The sequence below is a fragment of the Micropterus salmoides genome, unplaced genomic scaffold (genome assembly GCF_014851395.1).
Source record: "Micropterus salmoides isolate LMB-PRFRI ecotype aquatic unplaced genomic scaffold, ASM1485139v1 Ms_hic_scaffold_12, whole genome shotgun sequence".
NCBI classification, from domain to species: Eukaryota; Metazoa; Chordata; class Actinopteri; order Centrarchiformes; family Centrarchidae; genus Micropterus; species Micropterus salmoides.
The window spans coordinates 14,863,241-14,883,695 of NW_024040263.1; the positions used below are offsets into that span (position 1 = coordinate 14,863,241).

General features: G+C 40.3%; 1 protein-coding gene across 7 annotated transcripts in view; it reads right to left on the reverse strand.

Annotated features, from left to right (window-relative positions):
* adgrl3.1 (adhesion G protein-coupled receptor L3.1) overlaps positions 1 to 20,455 on the reverse strand; it is a 110,682-nt gene that overhangs the window by 72,198 nt on the left and 18,029 nt on the right. For all 7 annotated transcript variants that reach the window (XM_038713551.1, XM_038713552.1, XM_038713553.1 and 4 more), the window contains 2 exons: positions 9,268 to 9,433; positions 2,461 to 2,674 (listed from right to left, as the gene is read on the reverse strand). In XM_038713551.1, coding sequence (XP_038569479.1) covers positions 2,461 to 2,674; positions 9,268 to 9,427 — 374 coding nt within the window. In that variant the 5' untranslated portion in view covers positions 9,428 to 9,433. The remainder of the gene's footprint in view (positions 1 to 2,460; positions 2,675 to 9,267; positions 9,434 to 20,455) is intronic.

Genomic DNA, 20,455 nt, shown 5'->3' on the forward strand with positions numbered 1-20,455 from the left:
ACCGTAAAACAAAGAATGCTCAGTAGCCATTTTGAAATAAAGGCATTTCAGTTCAAAACACGATAAAACCGAGTGAGTCATTGAACTGAGGCCAGTATATCGCTAAAACAGATTAAGCATAACTTTCATGGCCACAGCTTTGTTTCCCCTTCAACCCAGTGTATCCCAATGGGGAGATAATCTGGGAAATGCAGCGATATCAGGTCCTCTCTAGGTTGCCTGAGAAGCCTTGTGAGACCCTCTGGAGATATGAGGCTTTGATATCAAGACCAATTATGTGGTATGGGCGAGCACACACACACACACACACACACAAATACACACACTCCCTGGCCTTGGAGAGTGGTAGAGAGGAAAACAAAGAGAGAATGTGATACTGAGGAAACACTGGGCAGGCGGAACATGCTCTGATTTTATCAGCCAGTTGAGCTGGGCTTGAAAACCAGAGACGATATAGACATAGAGGGAATGAGAGAGTGGAAACCAGACAGGCTGAAACAGACTGAAGGAGAGGGGTGTGCAAAAGCCCCAATGCAGCCTTCGACACATTAACAAGTGCAGAAACACACACATTAGACACTAATGCTTTTAAAACACACAACACACCGTGCACGTGAACATCTCTGAGCTTTGTCTGTGCACATTCAGCATTGTGTACACATGCACTCACACCCTCTTGCAATACACTCACTGGAAATATATGTGATAAACAGTTGTTTCTGGTCGGAGTCACCTCCATAGAGGATCCCTCAAGATTATGTTTGGCCTCTGGCTCTGCTAATTGGAGCTTAAAGTCTGGTATAGCCCCTGGGCAGTGTATGTGTGTGTGTGGCACATGCTGTGTGTATCTCTGTGTGTGTATAAATTATGGATGGGAAGGGCTGTAGCCACACAAGCTGCAGCTGCCAGAGCGAGTGGAGGGACCGAGCCAGGCCAAAGCAATTGCAATCAGAGCACCGCCGCATGACACAGACAGGTGGTTTGTTAGAGAGCCAGAGGAGCGAGGCATAGAGAAAAAGATGACAGCAATATTGAGGCAGAAAAAAAGATGAGAGACAAAATAATGAGACAGCAGGAAAGAGCACTCAAAGTTAGAGTAACACGTGGTCTGATTGAGATACTAATGGTGAATTTAGTGAATTATTTATATCCAGACATCCTCCTTACACAGAGCATTCCTTTCCCCTCACCTATTTTTGTTCTGCTATTATTTTCCAGTCAAGTCTCGGCGACATACCTGCCCAGTACAATGAGTTGGCTCTGTGAAACCACAGTCCTATAAAAGACCAATAACAATTCAACTAACCAGAAAACCAAAAGACCAAGTCTTCATAATTGCAGCTATCACCAATAAAACAAATCACTCAAGCAGTAAGTAACAGCACTCGCTCATCTGTTTGTTTTAGTGAGACATCACCTTTCTCTATATCAGATATAAATGCTGGTATCCACACTTTATTTAGCCACAATTTACACATTCTGTCAAGCTCTTAATTGTCCAGTTTAGGCCCCTGAGACTCAGTTAGTTGCTTTTAAACATGGGTGAGAGTCAGGGCAGAGTTGGCTAACAAAACTATCATACCTAACCCATATCTATCAAGTGATATACATGTTGGTGGCTTTGTTGGCACCTCACCGCAGGAAAGTCAAGCTCTCGGTTTTTTTTTATACTATTGTTATACTATCATACTAAGCGTTTATTATAACCCTTGTCCAGTGATAAACTGCTAATACTTTGGAGCACTCATCTTGGCTTTAGTTGCTGTGCTCCTAACAGTACTGTCAGGAAAAGAGGCAATCACACTGGCCAGCTGAAGAGGAAGTGTTACCTGAGTAATTTCCATTGTCTGATAAGGTTTTGCAGTTGTATGACATTGTACTGCTTATACAGGAAACTGAGAACAGCAGAACTGCATAAGGTGGGGCTCACAGGTTACACTGGTTTCCACAGACTTCCCCTCACCTTTCTCCTTTTTACCATCACACTACATCTGACATGTGTGCTGCGCTGTTGTGTCGTTTTTATTCTGTTGTTGTTTGCTGTCAGCTTTGTGAAAGTGGGTTAACGTGTGAGTAATACAGAGCTTGACATTGATACTTCCCCAGGATGAATACTAAATGAGCAGTTGACACTGAACACCTACTGCAGCAAGGATCTCTGGGACATGAGAGATGTATTTCTCTTCTGCTGTACAAATAAGTAAAACAAACTCAAAGTGTTCCAGTTTTGGCTAAAGCTCTTTGTGCCATGAGTCAGCTTTGTGCATTTTGCACCAGAGCATACCATGGGACAAACGTCATTAACAAAGCAATAGGCAGAATTAATTATTTTCACTGTGGATGTCCAAATTTGTTCTACAATACAGAAAATAGGAGACTTTATGGAAGCACAAGAGCTCTATAGCGGCACTGGGTTTCACATCACTCATGCAAACACATATACACATACTGTACACTGACCTGAGTGACATGATCTTGTATGCATCGGGCAGGTAGCACCGTGTGTTCTCCATCTGGGCGGGGTCTGAGTCACAGATCTTGTCATCTGTGCGGCCGTAGTTGGCGCTCTCGATCATGATGACATCAGTGCCTGGGCAGCGCAGCTCGATGGGGTAGGACTCACAGGACAGCTCCCTGCGCACCACTGCCATGGGGATAGGGGCACGGCCGTAGGCTGGACACACAGACACACACATTAGTATATAATGATAATCATCTCTCCTGCCTACTGGAAATACTAGACTTATTTATAAGGTTGCTATTAAAATGTGTACACTGGAGGCCTAAATTATATAAGCGCAGATTGTGTTCAACTAAAACTGCATTTGTAGCCTTGTCATATCAACTAATTATCCACACTATACGAAAACAATAGCATCACTGAAGAGTTTGAAAGTGTATGTCCACTGTCGCAAGTGAGCCGACTTGGTAATTACTGTTTTGCAGTTAGCAGTTTTAGACATCACTCTAGATAAAGAGTAATTGCCTGGCAATTTCAACAGGCATTTAGTGCTTCAGAGATTATTTAGAGATGGCAATGCCTGTTCTCAGAAGTTTAAAATTTGATGCATACTTCTACTGTACTGAAATAAGAAATGTCATTAATTCCAATGAGATTGAAGCTACTGAACTGTCCCGGATCGTTTTCCTGCTGTTGCTTTATTTCCTTGCTGGTTTAATGAATAGAACTGATGAAGCCACTTGGATGATGAAACTTCTGCAAGACCAAACAGCAATCAAGTTGCCATTGACTAATCAAGTCTAGATGTTATAAGTCTGGCAATCATCACAAAGGGAAATGGTGCCACAGTTCTCATCTGTGGTGCAGAGAGACATGGGATATGATGGGGCATGTGCAGCCAAACACTACAACCAAAAATCAACCCAAAAAAAGGAGGGGGAGTGCTTCTAGAGAATATGAACTTGCAGCTCTTCTTCTAGATGCCTGACCTTGCAGCAGGTGCTGCAATCACACTTAAGGCCTTTTTCATGACATCTTGACTTGTCATCAGGAAAAGCACAGGTAAAACATATCACATAAACAGTCCCATCAAGTGTCCCAGTAAGCCATGACACTGAGCCAGCATGCACATGACCAGGATCCTGAAACTAGCTCACCTAAATGGAATGCAGTCATTTTTAATATAATAATAATAATAATAATTTGTAGAGCACTTTTCAAAAACAAGTTACAAAGTGTTTTAACAAGTGTAAAGAATAATACAAAAAAGATAAGAGCATGAAAATTTTATATAAAATTAGTAAAATACAATAAAATAAAAGGGATAAAATAAAGTCAAATAAGACTTTATTAAGGTTTATTAAGGTTCTCATTTACATCATTGTGCTTTTCCTGCTGTGACAGGTCAAAATGTCTGCTGTGAAAAAGGTCTATCAGGACAACCTTAAAGCATTGATCTCATGTGCTCAATTTATCTTATTAAGTTTTTGCTGTATGTGGTACATGGTAAATGGCCTATAGCGCCTTTCGAGTCTTCTGAGCACTCAAAACGCTTTTTACACTACGTCACATTTCACCCATTCACACTCATTCATACGCTGATGGCAGAGGCTAAGGTGCCAACTGCTCATCAGAAACAGAAACAAAAACTTGCAACATGCAGACTGGAGGAGCTGGGGGATCAAACCGCCAATCTTCCAATTAGTGGGAAACCTCCCGAGCCACAGCTGCCTACACCCTCATACAGTGTGTTATTAGAATATTTGTCCTAAGAACATATCTAATGGTAGTTTTTAGTTATATAGTGATTTAATTTAATTATTAAATATAAATATTGCAGATGTAATGTAATACTTGAATGTGTATTCAAAGCTGGAGTTACTTTATCTTAACTTATATTTCCTATGAATCCACCAAACCTAATATCCCAGTATCTTATCTTATCCTGCTAACCACTGCTGTATTTTAGTCACTGCCTGATATAGCTTAAAACTCTATTGTCACCCAAAACTAAAAAAGTATGGTACCTTCATATTCATTATGTTGACTATATTCAACATAAAGGAAGAATTTGTCATTCAAATGTGCCTCTTTTATATGTTCTTACCCTTTAAAAGTGTGTTTATTAACACACCAGACACATTGTCTTGTGATTAGAATAGGGTGTTGTGATATTGATGGTTTGGGGCTGGATGTTCTCAGGGATTTTGGTTGTTGTGGTGTAACTTGGATGTTGTTATTCTCTGTTGTTGGGAGCAGCGATCCCTGTGTGCATCAGCCATCATCCCTTGATAGATCAGCTGAGGTGTTCACTTGTGTTGTTCGGCTTTGTCATCACCTAACCCTACCACAATGGTAATATAGATTTTATTGTGTTTAATTTTACACAGCTTTATGTGGTATATAACCGGCTAACCCTGCCAACGTACCTCACTGAAGAATTTTAGCTATATCTGGTGCAATATACATGATGTGCATTTTCCTTGCTGAATAAACAAATAAAATATATTAAATCTGATGGTGTGTCTGTAGTTTGTGGCTACAGGCCCAGTGACTGTGGACTGCATGTTGTTCTATGTCACTTTTGTTTTTATGAGGATTGGATGAGGAACACATCCTGTCAAGGCCTTCCAAATAATTTCTTAAAAGCACCTGCCCACATACACACATGCGTTCACATGTGCATGGTATGAAAACGCACACGGCTACCCACACTTCGAACACCTACAACATCCTTGAAAAGCAAGGCACAGCATCACCTTCCTTGCTCTCCCTGTCACGATAACCATAGCAACCCCGTCCTCCCTCCCTTGGCTCTCTCATTGGCTAGAGGAGCGTCATGGTTACACAGATGCTGCAAAGAATCTGAATGAGCTCAATGACACTCTGCCCAGGCCCTTCTTAATACTGCCCTTCACCACATCGCACACACACACACACACACACACACACATACAAATGCTCTGAGTGATGACAGGTAAAGGAGGAAATTCATAGCCAGCGTAGCCAACATCAGTGTGGTGCAGGTACCTGAGGGCACTACAATGATAATGGCAGGCACTAGCTTAGAGATAGGACTGATATATAAGTGACATTTACTGAAAATGTCCTCTGTAATGAACACGCACACACACGTATGTCACCGCAGGCTATGATTAGACCTTAAGCACACATTCAGATAGAATGTGTGTCTCAGCAGTGGTTGAGAATTTGAAGGACTGCATGTGTTTTCGTGTGTGTAAGAGGGGCGTGCCTAGGGCAGTGGGTCATTATTGTGTTAATAAGAGTGTTAGTTTATTAGTTTTTTCAATGGCTGCATCATGTCCGCCTTTGGGAGCACGAATGTAAATTTTGAAGAGAGGGTTAACTGAAGCATGAGGGGATCAATACGCAGTATTGTAAGGCAGCTGTCTAGACTGGCTTTGGATCAGATGTCTTACAGTGTTGCCTTACAGGGTCCCCGCTGGGCATAAAGAGAGCATTATGACACGAACACACACACACACACACACACACACACACAATTCAAATAAGGGGTCTATCTGTATTCTAATTAAAAGCCACTCTGCCATCATAAGCAGCAGTAAATGCTCTGACTTGCAAAACCGCCCTGTCTCATCTGCCACCTTTTGATTCATCTATATATATCACTTGCCTCACCTATAAAACTGCACTATGTTTAACCTGCTTCCGAAGGACTCACTTCACACATATATCTGTCCTCTTCATACAGACACAGTCACAAACACACACACACACCCGCCAATATTTAGCTCTCTCTCTTTGCACACATGCAATAATGTGCAAGCTGGCAAGTGCATGTTAATGTGTCTGTCATTAGTTGTGTAAGTGGTGACAGAAACTTGGCAGACACAGACAGTACAGACAATCTTATTCAGACACTCTCATTGCCTCAGGGGGCTGAAACAAAAGGATATCGATTTTTACATTTGGGCCAAGAACAAGAGAGTGGCAAAAGAGGTAGATAGATGGAAAGAATGAGAAGGAAAGGGTGAGAGGGTGAGAGGGAAGAGGAGAGAGATTTAAAAGGTGATCTCTCACTCGAACTGCCAAAGCATTTGGCCAGGGCTGGTGTCTGAAATGTGGGTCTTCTGAGTTAGAGCAGAAATAACACTTTTTTAAAAGATAAGGCTTGCAACATTCTATGTATTCCTTACTGTCAATAAATCCCATGAAAAAAAAAAAAAACCTACAGTGAATTGATCCTACTAACTGCCTGTGTAGCCAAAGCCTGATATCGCTTTTTCTTCTGTGCTATAGAGCTCCAAAATATTTATGGCCAGTATATAAAGGTCACTGCTCACCAAATAAAGGCTTGTTGGAGGTGCTGGAGCTGAGACTTAATGTATGATAGAAAAACCATCCCCACACTCCAGTCTGTACAATTTTATTGAGGTGAACTTTTGGTCAGGGACCCTCTTCTCTTGAGACTCTTAAAAAAGGTTTCCTTAATAAATTAATATTGCACAGGCTGGAGTGTGTGGTTGGTTTTCTTATCATTGTCCCAAAATCTATTAAAACCTCATAAATGAGCTACAACATTACACTGGGTGACATGTTTCTTTATTATGATAACTACGAGCATTGTATTTCATTTTTTAAATGTATTATTCCACAGATACAAATTGCTCCCAACATATACTATCTACTCTTGTATGAGTGTCGGGCTGCTTTAAGAAATGACTTGACTTGTTTATTTTTAATGGGATTAAATACCTTGGGATAACAACCTCTGTGCCATAAGGCAGGTACAGAAAGTAGGAATGGACTTATATTGTTGGTTGTTGATCTTTTCATGGTATTTGTTGACATGAAAAATATAGAATAGCAGCCTTACCTTCAATATATGAAACGTCCACGTATTTGCCACAGTTTGTTTGAGGTCCTCTACAGTGACTTCACGGCATGTACAATCAGTAGATTTTTTTCCAGCGCAAAAGTGATCAACAAGTCAACCCTATCAGGTTCAACACAGTTCATGCCAGAAATATACTCTAAACCTAAAAAAAAATTCTGTTTATCTTTTTGTTCAAAAAGCTATGCTTTCCTATTCCCTTTTATTTGTCTCCGCACAACCCTGAAATAATGACAAGACACGGCTCAGTGGAAAAGATGGAGTGCTTGCTAGCTGTGTGTCCTCAAGCTAAACTGTCTTTGTTTCAACTAATCCTTGCTAAGTATAAACAGCATGATTTGCATATGTCGACTTATTCTTTAGACATTGATGCAAATACCTTTGACTGAAACTCATCTCTTGGTGTAAAAGCAAAGCCCTTGGTGTTTGTGTGTCTGAGTGGCTGCCTTTGAGCACTTCCTGTATGTGCTTGAGTGTATTTATGTGTGTGTGTGTGTGTGTGTGTGTGTGTGTGTGTGTGTGTGTGTTTTCAGGGAGAATTTGCGTCCATGTGGGTGTACAGTATATCAATGTACAAGTATACAAGTATAAGTGTACAAGTATATCATCTGTGCACATTACAGCATGCATGTGAACAAGTACATGCTTGAGTGTGTGTATGTGTGTGCATGTTGACTGTGTCTGTACGTGTGGGGCATTTTTTTTTCTCAAACAGTGTGATTGACAGCAGCCATTAATAGGATTAAGTCCAAGTGGGCAGAGCTCCCTCTAAGAGTCTTCAAAGCCCACCGTCACAGGGAAGAGAAGGAAACATACAGAGACCCTACTGGGGCCACATCTGCGCTGTCTATGTGTGTGCAGTGTAAATGCGTGTGCGAGAGTAAACGCAGAGGAGTGGGAGAAAGATATAAATGTGCGCAGCAATAAGACATAGCATATGTGTAAACGAACAAGAGTAAGGGAGATAAGTGTTTGCTTGGTTTTGTATCTGCAGTGTTTCTAGCAAGTAATCGGGTGTGTGGGAGTGGATAAGGAGTCAGAGATGAACAGTCATCACTTTCATTTGTAGTTGTGGACATATAAAATAAATCTACACATGTGGAATCAAACTTTATAGTAAATCACTGCATGTAGAAAAGTGTTTCTACAAGCAGTTTCTACTGCTTTAGACTAGTCAGTCAGAGCAGGAAAAGCAGGTGTTACTAATGACGTTAGCTGTGGCTCTGTTCCATTCAAGTTTCCCAGTAAGCTGTGACAGTGTGACAGTGAGCCAGCATGCACAATACCAGAACCCTGAAACTGAAGCATCATTAATTTCATTATTTACACCTGTGTGTTTTCTTACTGTGACTTATCAGAAAACCTTCCATGGAAAATGGAGTAAACCCTGTACAGCTTCACCATGCATGCAGTTTCAGGGGCTAACATTAGGCTAGCTGCTGATAGTCAGTAAATACCTCCAAACTGTAGGCTCGCTAGCTACATGTTAAACCACAATGTCTCATTTTCTGTTTGTACATAAGTCAAATTCAGAAGATGTTTGATTGAGTTATCCAAGGAAGGTTAAAATCAAGGGCAACTTGACTAGGTTGAAGATACTTTGATTGAGTTGCAACTTTGTAATTGGAATGTTTATGTAAAGAGTAAATGATTGCATTTTTTGAGTAATTTGCCCACACATGTTCCTAACATTTAGTCCAACCCATTGTATGCATTATAATGCATTATAATGCATACAATAGTTTGGAAAAATATAAAAAACACCACAATATAGAAAAATCCAACAAAGCAGCACCACTAACAGCAGCTTCAAAAATGCAGCTTCTATGACACACTGCGTCCAAAAAAGTTTCCCGGTCTTCGTTTCATTACACTGTCCCGGATGTAAATGTATTTTTAGTTCTGTACAGTGTGTGGTCTTGTGTCTTACCAATGGCGATGGGAGCAAACAAGGTTGAGATGAAGAGCAGGCATCTGGTCCACATGACGTCTGAGGTTGACCTGGAAGAAGAGATGGGGGTACTTCCTGCAGAGCCCAGACGGCTTTGTGGGGAGCTGTTTTCCTCACAGTTCAGTGTTCCTGACACCATACGGGCCTGCAAATGGACACAAGGATTTGTTCACTTGAATGCCACATCTCTATGTATTGGACATATCTGTATAAAGTACATACAGTGAAAGCAACCATTAAACCTATAAATATTGTATTTGCCACTTAACTTCGAATTTTTACAATTTAAAAGGAATAACAGGCACAGGTTATTATTAACAGTTTACCAAGCGCTTATGAACAACAAAGCATTGTCTAAAACTGCATTTGTAAAAGTTCTCTTTCAAACCACAATCAGCTTCCTGATCATTTCTGATAAACAGCATAAACAGCTAGTTACAAAGTTTACGCAGCAAAGAAAAATATTTCCCTTATCATCCTATTAACTCTGTTTACTTATGGCAGATTGATGCTTCAACAAAAGGTCAATGCAGCTTCCTGTAGACATATAGTCATATATAGTCACTGTGCTCTAGACAGTAATCAATATTTGTCTTAAACGATGCTGAGAGAAATGTAGAAAGCATGGAATGATTAAGACTTGAATGATTAAAATTTGCATTTGGAATATCAAAGAAAAGTAAAATTAGGAGAGGAGAAATTGTAGATTTGGGGTGATGGTGGTGGGCTGGTGAGACTATTTAAAGTGTACTGTATAAAGATGTCACTCACTTAAAAGTGAGATAAGGTTGAAACTGATCCCTAAGGAATCCATACACACTGTTAGATGGCTAGATGTACATTATGGAACTCACAATAGCTGAGGAAGTGTTTTTAATTTGTTTGAGATACAACTGAGTAGTTCATCCATCATTAAATTCAAATCAACTTTTTATTGTTGTTGGAGTCTCAAATGGAGGTAACTATTTCTAAAGGTATCAAGAACAGTATTTTTGTGGTATTTACAGGTCCAATACAGCTGGAGCAAAACAATTGATGATACTGAATATGGGACACTAACAAGAACAGGAATATTTAGATAACAGACCATATACCGAATAATCCATGAACATCACATCTGTGACGGAAATGCAAGACTAAATGCTCAATGTTGTCCTTGTAGAAAAAAATAGAGAAACACAATAAAATGATGCTTAATGTTTGCATAATGATGCTGCCTTCTGTATTAGGATTCACTTCACTTAGTATTCCACATCAGCATCAAAGTGTGAAATGTATTGATGTTGCAATCTAATTGTTCATTTCATGGTCTATCAGCGATAAACAATTAATAAGAAGATGGTCTCTGAGATTAGCTATAGCAGTGACAGACTGGTAAGCATCATTTCTCTGTCTTTTTTTTCTAAAGCAATTAAGCTGACCAGCATTGTTCAATCACTTGCTCACTCGCCCACTTGCCCAACCAACAACAAACTCAATCACTTTCTTTCTGCACTCCCAAATTCACTTTTTTAATGATGAAAAACTAGGATATTTACCCATATCCTCTGTAAAAGACTCTGAGTTGTGTGTTTGTGTCATGCTTTTTTAAGTCTGCAGGGGGGTCACTGCATTGCTCAGTCACATCATTATGCAATCACCCTAGTTGATGTCAAATAAACACAATTTTTCATGGGAGTAGTTCAAAGGTAACAGCAGTTCTTGTTTTGTGCCTAAATGTTCACCGTTCTCAAGGGAACCCATACCCAGCTCAAAATAAACAGGCATGAGTTTGTGTGTGTGTGTGTGTGTGTGTGTGTGTGTGTGTGTGTGTGAGAGAGAGAGAGAAAGAGAGAGAGAGCAAGAGACTGCAGAAATTTGCGACAGCCAGGGACAGATGGAGTAAAGCAGACAGCCAGAGCCATGGGAAATGCATCATGTGTAACAGACACTATTGATCAGTGTGACCATTTCATTTTGGCCCAGCAGAGACTAAGACAATAGCCAGCTATCTCCATCATGCCATGTTGTTAAGGCAAATAGCTGCTTTGGCACAGTATCCTCTTTAGATATTTCTGGATAGCTACAACTACTGATATAAGAATACCAGATTTTTTATTCATTTCTAGAAACTGTCAGAATGATACAGACCTTTCTATAACCACCAGAGACATACTAAATGTGCATAATGCATCTGAACATCTACATTGACAAAAAGCCTCACGCTGCAGACAGGACAAATAGACATAGATATATCCAGAGGCACATGTACGCAGCAGAATCTGAATCTCTGGTAACAGACCCATACCAGAGACACACAGGAAGATAAGAACTGTGTAGTCATCTGGGGTTTTATTTGACTCTGTTTGTTTTAGGATGTGACAATAAATCCTTGAAATTGAAAATTCATTTAAAATTATTGTGATAAAAAAACAGACCAGCAAAGTTGGAACAATTGTAGAAGGAAAAGGAAAGGTTAAAGATGTCAGCAGGAAGTCAGCCTCAAAGCTATCATCCTTCCAACAAGGAAGGCAAGCTTGCCTGCTCCAAGCACAAAATATATTTTTCTATATTTTCATATCTTTTTCTATATTTGAATTCAGGCGTAAGTCATTGTATCCAGTCAGTTTATTTGTATTTTCTAGACTTTAAATAGAAAAATATTTCTACCACCTAGAAGGTATTTATTTTGGATCAGTCTGTAAAGGTTTGCTATCAGGTGAGAGGGAAGAACACACGTTTAACTACCAGTTCTTTTCATTAGTCTAAAAATCACTGGCCTGTGATTGTGACATATATTATAGAGCTTCTTCAAAATTGGAGTCTTTTTTTAATGTGACCTCTGCTTAACCAGGCTGGTCTCTTGATATTAAAATCTATGTTATAATAAAGTGCTCGTCAAAATGGCACCAAAGTTTTGTTACACAAATCAAAACAGAAGTGACAGAGAGAAGAAGAATAAAAGAGTGAGGTTTTAATCCCCCAATTCAAAACTACCAGCTTGGATGACCTGAGGCTTTATTTTAAAACCTCTCAAATGCTGTGCTTACAAACATATTCACCTTTCTAAGTATCAGGTGGTGCAACTGATTCGATGGAGGGTGATTTCATATCTACTAAACAGTTCCTGACAAATCCATAATGGCACAAAAGTGATAGAATCACAATAGACTCCGGTGCTTTATTCTTCCCCCCGCTTAAACAACTCAACAAGCTGCCCCATTTTGATTGATTGGTCCCTAACGTGCTTGAACATGAACAATCTGACCAGATGTCCCCAGCTAGACACAGGAGGCATACACTGACATATGGCTGGACGCCACCAGCCACTGCATTCCACTGTTCCATAATTCAAAAGCTATTCCATCACTCCATATGCTCCACCACCATTTCACCCATCAGTTAATTAACCCTCTCATTTCCAACATGCTCTCGGTGCCTTTACAGACAATAGTTGTGTGACAGCCCTGAGCAGTACAGGACTAATCTAAACTCAAATTGCTCAAGTTATATGTATAATTAAGCAGGGCTGCATACTACCATATAATGACGTAAAAAATATGTTCAATCTACATTGCATAGACAATGGTGTTCGCCTGAAGTATTGCCCTGTTGCTCTAACCTGTTTCCTTTCATTATCTTAATGTGTTGATTGGTTAATATATTATGAATAAACAGGCACTAATGGTGCTAATTATCAGAACATATGCGATGTGTTTACACCCCATATTCATCAGTTGATCGTGCACATAAGGTTCGGCGATCATCATATGCCCCGTTTGAACCCACTCACTGTTAAAATGATGAATTAATCGAGCCATATATTTTAACTGAACTCAATATTTCCTATCCTGAGCTACTTAAATCTCACTGGAGACCCTCCCTGGCAGATCAGCAGCATCTGCATAAAACTAAGGAAAACATCAACTTGCAGGATCAGACCAAACCAAATAGCCATCCCTGGATCCAAGTCCTTTACCTGCTGTTTCAATCCATCTGTGCTCCAGTTAAATCTGCTCGGTAGATGTCAATTAATCATTCCACAAACATAAAAACGTTACATTTTTGCTCCTTTCAGACAATTTTGCCATACTATATAATATTTGCAGTATCAGTGACAAAATTATCAGTGTAATTTAATTCAATTTAGTACATTTCTTTCTCAACAACAACCTACTTTTTAGTGTACCACTAGGAAAATCTGTTCCCCAATAGTTTTGCATGCACAGTGTTGTGCAAGTTACTCAGAAATTGTAATAAGTTAGTAGTTAGCCTACTTATTACTCCTTTAAAAAGTAATAATATTAATTTACTTATTACTGGGTGATAAAAGTAAGTTACTGATTACATTACTATATTACTCCCCCGCTTTTTTAACTAATAACGGTAGCAAGGAGTAACGTTATGGTTTTTACAAAACACGTTTCTTAAACACCCCAGACTTTTGAGCTAGTGTTTTTCTGCATATGCTTTTATAAGAGCATTCAGTGCTTTTTAAAAATACAAAACGTTGCTTAACGCCATTCTTTCCTGACAAGTGGATGCGTCAGTTTTGCCTGCTTGCCGAGAATTGCATGCACCACCAAATAGCACAGTAATAGCACACCACATAGCTTTAAACGCTATATTCTTTGTGGGGTTCATCAATGGTGATAAATGATTCGAAGTATATATTTTATGAACGTTTAGAGTCTTGAATATTTTAACACACAGAAGTACCATTTCTTGACATTCAGTAAATACATGTTATGAAAACCGCGTTTAATCAATGAGCACAACAAAGTGTCCTAAAGAGGTGGATGCATAATTCGGCAGAACAAATTTTGTAGGCTACCTGCCGAGATTTGCATCCACCTCTTTTCCCAGCATAAATGACCGTTATCACCAGCGAGGTGCATGCAATTCTCGGCATGCATGCAGAACATGCCACCACACCGGAGTTTCGCTGCACTGCTTTAGCAGATGCTTCAATAAATGAGATGTAGAATTGTTCGCGGTTGAAAGCTTTTTGCTCGTTGCTTTACAATGGACAATGTTCTTTGCATCTAAGTAGACTGTAACACAATAATGTCAGTACTTACAGCTGTAGAAACAATACACTGTATATTCCTTGTTCTCCATTCTTCCTTTAGCTACTTGGCTAGCAGCTGACTTGAACAACAAAGTCGGGTGCCTATGACCTGCCGTGCATTCACATCAAGGATGTCTTGATGATATAGAATGAACAACAATACATCAAGTAATGTATCTAACATTAGCTAAGGTAGGGTTAGCAAACTTGCGCTACAGTTGCTGCTGTGAAGCTAACATTCAGAGAGGAGCTTTTACATCCTATGGAGAGGATGAGACGGTCCCAGAGCCAGCACACCAGAGAGTGATACTCACAACTCTCCTGCTACTATGGCTAACATCACAACAACAGCGTATCTCGGAAAAAGTAAGCTGAATGTCCATGGATAAATATAACATTGCCTGACACACAAATCATGGCTGCAGTGGCTGAAATATTATTGTGTGGCTTGGTCCGAGCCAATTTGTTTATTTACTTTTTACAGAGCCAGGGCTGTGTACAAGCACTGGATTTTTTTTTCTGTGCACACACAGAACGGACAGATAGCGGACCATAAGGAGATATTCTCTGAAAGTGTATTGGATTAGAATCACATTTCTCACTTTTAACAAAACTGTTGCCAGGGCCACTGCTACACTCTCAGACTATACTGCATGCATGAACTAATTGATGTTGGGCTGATCCTGTTCACCAAGGCAGTCTGACCCTGTGTGTGTGTGTGTGTGTGTGTGTGTGTGTGTGTGTGTGTGTGTGTGCGTGCACGTGCATGCAGTCCCTTAATGAGAGCCCTGCCTGTCACAGCCCTCCTCATTCTGGGATTCTGTCTTTCACTAATGAGTGCTGACCGGATTGGGCTACCTTGTCAACGCACACACACACACACACCCTCACGTACACACATTTACACACACACATGCTTATCACTAGGAGACCAGATGCCTTGTGTATATGCCTAAAGGAATACCATGAGGACGCGTGTGTTGGGGTGTGTGTGAGTCACAAAAAATAAAAAGACACTTTAAACAAATACTAATACTTAATAGCCGTTTTTGTAGTATTTTGTAACTGTATTTCCATGTTCTCCCAAATTACAGTGGAAGCAAACAAGGTGGGAATCTTCAGTTTTAATCTTCAGAATTAAAAACTGCCACATTAGCTAAATTATAAAAAATTATAATAGACTGATGCATGTATCTGGTCTATGTATATATATTTAGTCATACCAATTTGTTGTGCAGTAGGCCGTAGTTGCAGTTGGAAGCTCAGAAATGTATGCCTTATTGTTCCCCTTGCCACTTTTCTTAATTTAGTTTTTCTTCTCCTGTTCTTTTCTTCTCCCTCACTTAAGTCTCTTCAGTTGTCCATTCTTTGCTCTGTTGGAGAGAAGTCTGAGCGGAACAAAGCTCAGGGGGCCATGCACCGTGTTCAGAAAAATGGCATGTGTCCGCCAAGCTACGGCAAATTACCTCCAGTTGGCTTGCTAGGGTAGGTTTAACCACCATGGACAATTTGTATGCTGTGTGTGTGTGTGTGTGTGTGTGTGTGTGTGTGTGTGAGACTGACTGACTCACTGACTTATGCTACCTTTGGGGACACATTTCAGACTAAAGACCAGTTGATTGGAGGATGGCTTGTCTAAATAGGGATAAAAGCTGTGTCCCCGATAAGGAAAAGTCCGATTTTTTGGCCAGTGGTTAAGAATGGGGTAAGGTTAGGTCAAGGTTGGGCAAGAAGTGGTTATGGTTATGGTTATGGTTAGGGTAAGTCCACAGGAAATGAACGGAAGTCTATGTCCCCAAATGTGATATAAGTAAACGTGTGTGTGTGTGTGTGTGTGTGTGTGTGTGTGTGATGGAGAGGGTTGGAATTAAGTTGTGTGAGTGGATATGGTTAGTGTACCAAATTATCATCAGCGGGTAGGTAGACAGGCTGGGTGGAATTTTGATTAGAGTGACCATGCAGACACACACACACACGCACTCAAAGAAAAACCCACACTACAGGTAGCTAATTTGGCGGTGTGGAGCTGAAGAGATGACTAATCAGGATAGGACCTGGTGGGAGTCTGGCCTGTGGCCTGTAATGAGAGACATAAGACACAAGCACTCGCGTGCCCGTGCAAACAAGCACATGCACACACACTCATACCAAACATGCACAATGCAAATAAAGACACACACACACAACATGCATACACACACTCAAACCACCATGAGTGATTTTGAATAGAAGGCCCGCCCTCATAATTGCCCTGCCCTGTGCTGATGAAGCCTGAGATACTGATTAGCAGCGAGTGGCCCCTTGGTGTGACCAGCGGCTCAGGAAAAACATACTGTCAGCTCCCAATATAATATGTATGTCTTGACATGTCAGCCACAACATGTACCCTTGTTGTTGCATGTGCCGGGGTGTTTTGGTAAGGGGGGAGTTCACATACAAGCCCTCTCGGACCACATTAAAATCACAATTAATAATGAGTCAATGTCACATGTTTGTGCTGGTCAAATCTTAACTCACCAAGAAAGACAGTCGTGTCAGCTTGTGTCTCTCATTTTGAATGTGTACATTTGGCTGGTACAGCCAGATGCAGTATTGTTGCTCCCATTGGGTATTTTCTAGCATGTACAGTATACACACAGGCGAATGCACCCGTGTGTGAGAGTAGGTGGGTGAGGGGCCGGTTCACTATAGGAATGTGCACAATTGTCATCCTGCCCTGAAGACAAGTGGCCTAGCTAGCAATTTATTTCATACAGTGCTGGTTGTAAATCCTTTGCATGGCTTGACAGCAAAGAACTGCAGAGTGCTGGAGTGTAGCCTTAAAGGTATAGGTCACGCCAACATCAGTGTGACATGTTTTGGTCACAGAGATCTCAATTCAAAGTCCTCTATAAAATAGAAAATGGCAGCAGATTAGCATTGTCTTGTCTAATAATGGTTGACCTTTTTAATGACCCTGTTTATTAGATTTAAATTTCCCATTGTGCATTTTTTTTAGCTTTTATTAATAATTTAATCAAAGCAATAATTTAACATGTCTTGATCTGGGATAATGGACTGTGACAGAGCAGAGCAAGGACAAATTTGGCATGAGAAAAAAAGTTTTATTTTAAAAAGATCTATCCCTTTAAAATTATTTCCAGACTAAAATAGTTTAAAGCTTTGGGCTGCGCACCTCATCCTCTCCCTCCATGTTAGACATTCTATGCCCGTCAGAAAATTGCGTCTGGGGAGGCTCCAGCTTTGACCGGACCACTGCTGTTTCCGCATGGCTGCCTCTGGCTGCTCTGAGGACGCTCCCAGAAATCCGATGCACCAAAACCACCCTGAAAATCCACCGCCGACGACCTCGTCTGTAAGGCACTGCTGTTTTGATTCCTCACCGCCTGGCGGCTAGACACCACGCTCTGTTCTGCTCTGAACTTTCTAATGCTCCAGTCTAATCAACTCTACGCGCCTTCCCTCCCTTATGAGACAAGATGGGCTAAGGCGGAGATGTGCAAGGGAGAGTGGAGCGAGGAGGAGAAATGGATGGGAGGGGAGGGGTGGTTAGAGGAAGGACATGAGATGGGGAAGAAGATGAAGGAAGAGATACATGGATGAGGTCAGGAAGGAAAAGGGCTGAGGATGATAGAGATGGAAAGATGGGATGAAGGAGGCGTTACTGAGGGATGGAGACAGAGAGGATGGAGGGAGAGAGAGGGAGAGCCAAAAGAGATCAGAGTGAGTCAAGGAGAATCAATAAGGAAGGAATTTTTCTTTTTCCTGTCAATACCCTCAAATATTTCAAATATAACAGAAAAATTAGATTTCATTAAAATGACAAAACATGTAAACATTAGACACTAGCTATACTTCCCTAAAAAGCAAAAATGCAGAAACTAGCTACATATTCGGTAAAAAAACTAAACAAAAAAAAAGAATCTGACTTTTTGATATTTGTTTCACCATATACAAAAATCATGTAACAGAAATGTAGAATAAAATATTTACACTTTACCTTAAATGCGCTATGATTTTAGTAAATGGATTTGTTATACCACATAAATGAAAAGAAACACCAGGGGTGCCCTACTCTCATGCAATGACATGAGACTCGCTTAATTGACACATTTCCCATGCTCTCACACGTCCATTTTCTCAAGGATTATGTTCCTTACAAGCCATTACAAGACAATGAGATGGTGGCTATACAATGTTTTTTATATACTGTATATATATATTTTTTAAAACAGAGTAAAAAATAAAAAAGGCATGTATTTTGAGTTACAGTGAGAAGGTATAATCATAATGTACTCCTCATAAAGAGTACTAAAAACTGAACTGAACTGAAAAATAATATTGACTGTATGTGACTTAAGAAAACAATTTAAAAGTTGTGATAGAAGTAGCCAATGGAACATTATCCTTTGATAGTTCCATAAATAATGTGCCATAGATCTACTAGTCAATTCTTCAAAGTATAGCTTACATCCCTAATTGAATTCCTCAGCATGTGATGTTCAGTAGGGTTCTGGGTTAAACTTGCAGCGAAGACGGCTTTTTCTGATGTATATTTGCCACTTTTCTGGCAGAATAGCCATCTTAGTCATAATGTGTTACTTTGAAGTTACTGAGAATATGATAAAAGCATGTAAAAATGCAGAAAATTGCATTGAATTTTTTGTTTTCTGGGGGAGGACCCCCAGACTCCCCTGTTTTATTGTGAATCTCACTCCAAACAAAAGTGAGAAGTTGGCAGCCCTTCTTTAGATTGTCCAAACATAGAATACTGTAGCTGATTTTACTATTACCACCTTTTTTTTCATTTCAGCAGTTACACACTTTAGCTACGCAGCCAGTACACTCCTGACCCTTTCCTATCTTTATTTGTTTCTTACTGCTGTCTGCCTTTGTATAGTTCTTGTCTGGACAATATTTGTCATCTGGGAGTAGGTTGATTCCACAGCAAGAATCCACAGCTAATGACAGTGCACACATACGTGGCGTCTTTCAATTCTGCATGGCAGTGCAGCCGAGAAATCCATGAGGGGGAAGTTAATGGTTTACAAAACTGCCTCTGATACAATCAATTATGTCGACTAGAGACGCAATGATGTTGATTCCAGTGCCACTGCTGCTGTTTTCCTCCCTTTGATTAATCTGTCTACTCCTTTATACCACCGTTTCTCTCCCCATTGCCATCTCCCTCTCTTCCTCTCTGTCACTGTGCTCTGAACCTAGTACTGTCAGAATGGATCTGTCAAAGCCATGCCTTAAAGCCAGAGGCAGTGAGAGGCAAAGTTTGTGTGTGCGTGATTGTGTTTGTGAGAGTGAGAGCGCTTGAGAGAGGGAGAAAGAGAGGGAGAAAGTTGTCCTGTACAGTACAAAGAACAGCCACCTCAGCACTGAATGATGCTGCATCAAAGAGGTGGCAGACAAACAGGCAGGATACGACACTCATGGCCTAGATTTAAACCCTCATGAAATGGCCGGGTCTGGATAGCGGGAGAATACACTTAAATGTTAACATGTAGCCTACTCTTCTTTTTGAGCTTTTTCTTCAGTTCATCAATTATCGTTCAGTTCTGCTCCCTTCCTCTGTTTATTTTCCTCCTCAATTGTTATCCTCCAACCAATCTTTTTACTTTTCTGCTTTTGTTCCTCCCTCTTTCAGCAGTCTTTTTTCATTTTGTCTTCTCTCTCATGCTGCCTCATCTGTCCCCACTATCATCCGCCCTGTCAATCCAGCTCCCTCTGTTGCTCAGTGAAGAAAATTTAAAATGTTTACTGTCTTCAGGTCCTCTACACCCATCGTTCTCCATTTCAAAATAACCTTACATAAAGACTTCTGATGATACTTAGGACTTACTTAATGAGATTCCTATTAACGCAGTATGTTTCTTTTTCCCCTTTCCAAATGCTAGATATAGCCAAATACTTACCCAGAAATACACACATGCAAACATTAACAGATTTGTTCAGAATCAGCAAATTAAAGTTCAAAAACTCTGTCCAAATGTAGATTCCACTAGTTCGGGGGGGGGGGTGATTTCTGCATAAGACATTAGGACCAAACCTCTGCCTCTTGCATTACAGAGCAGATGTGAACTGTATGTATGAGAGTCCTGAAATATT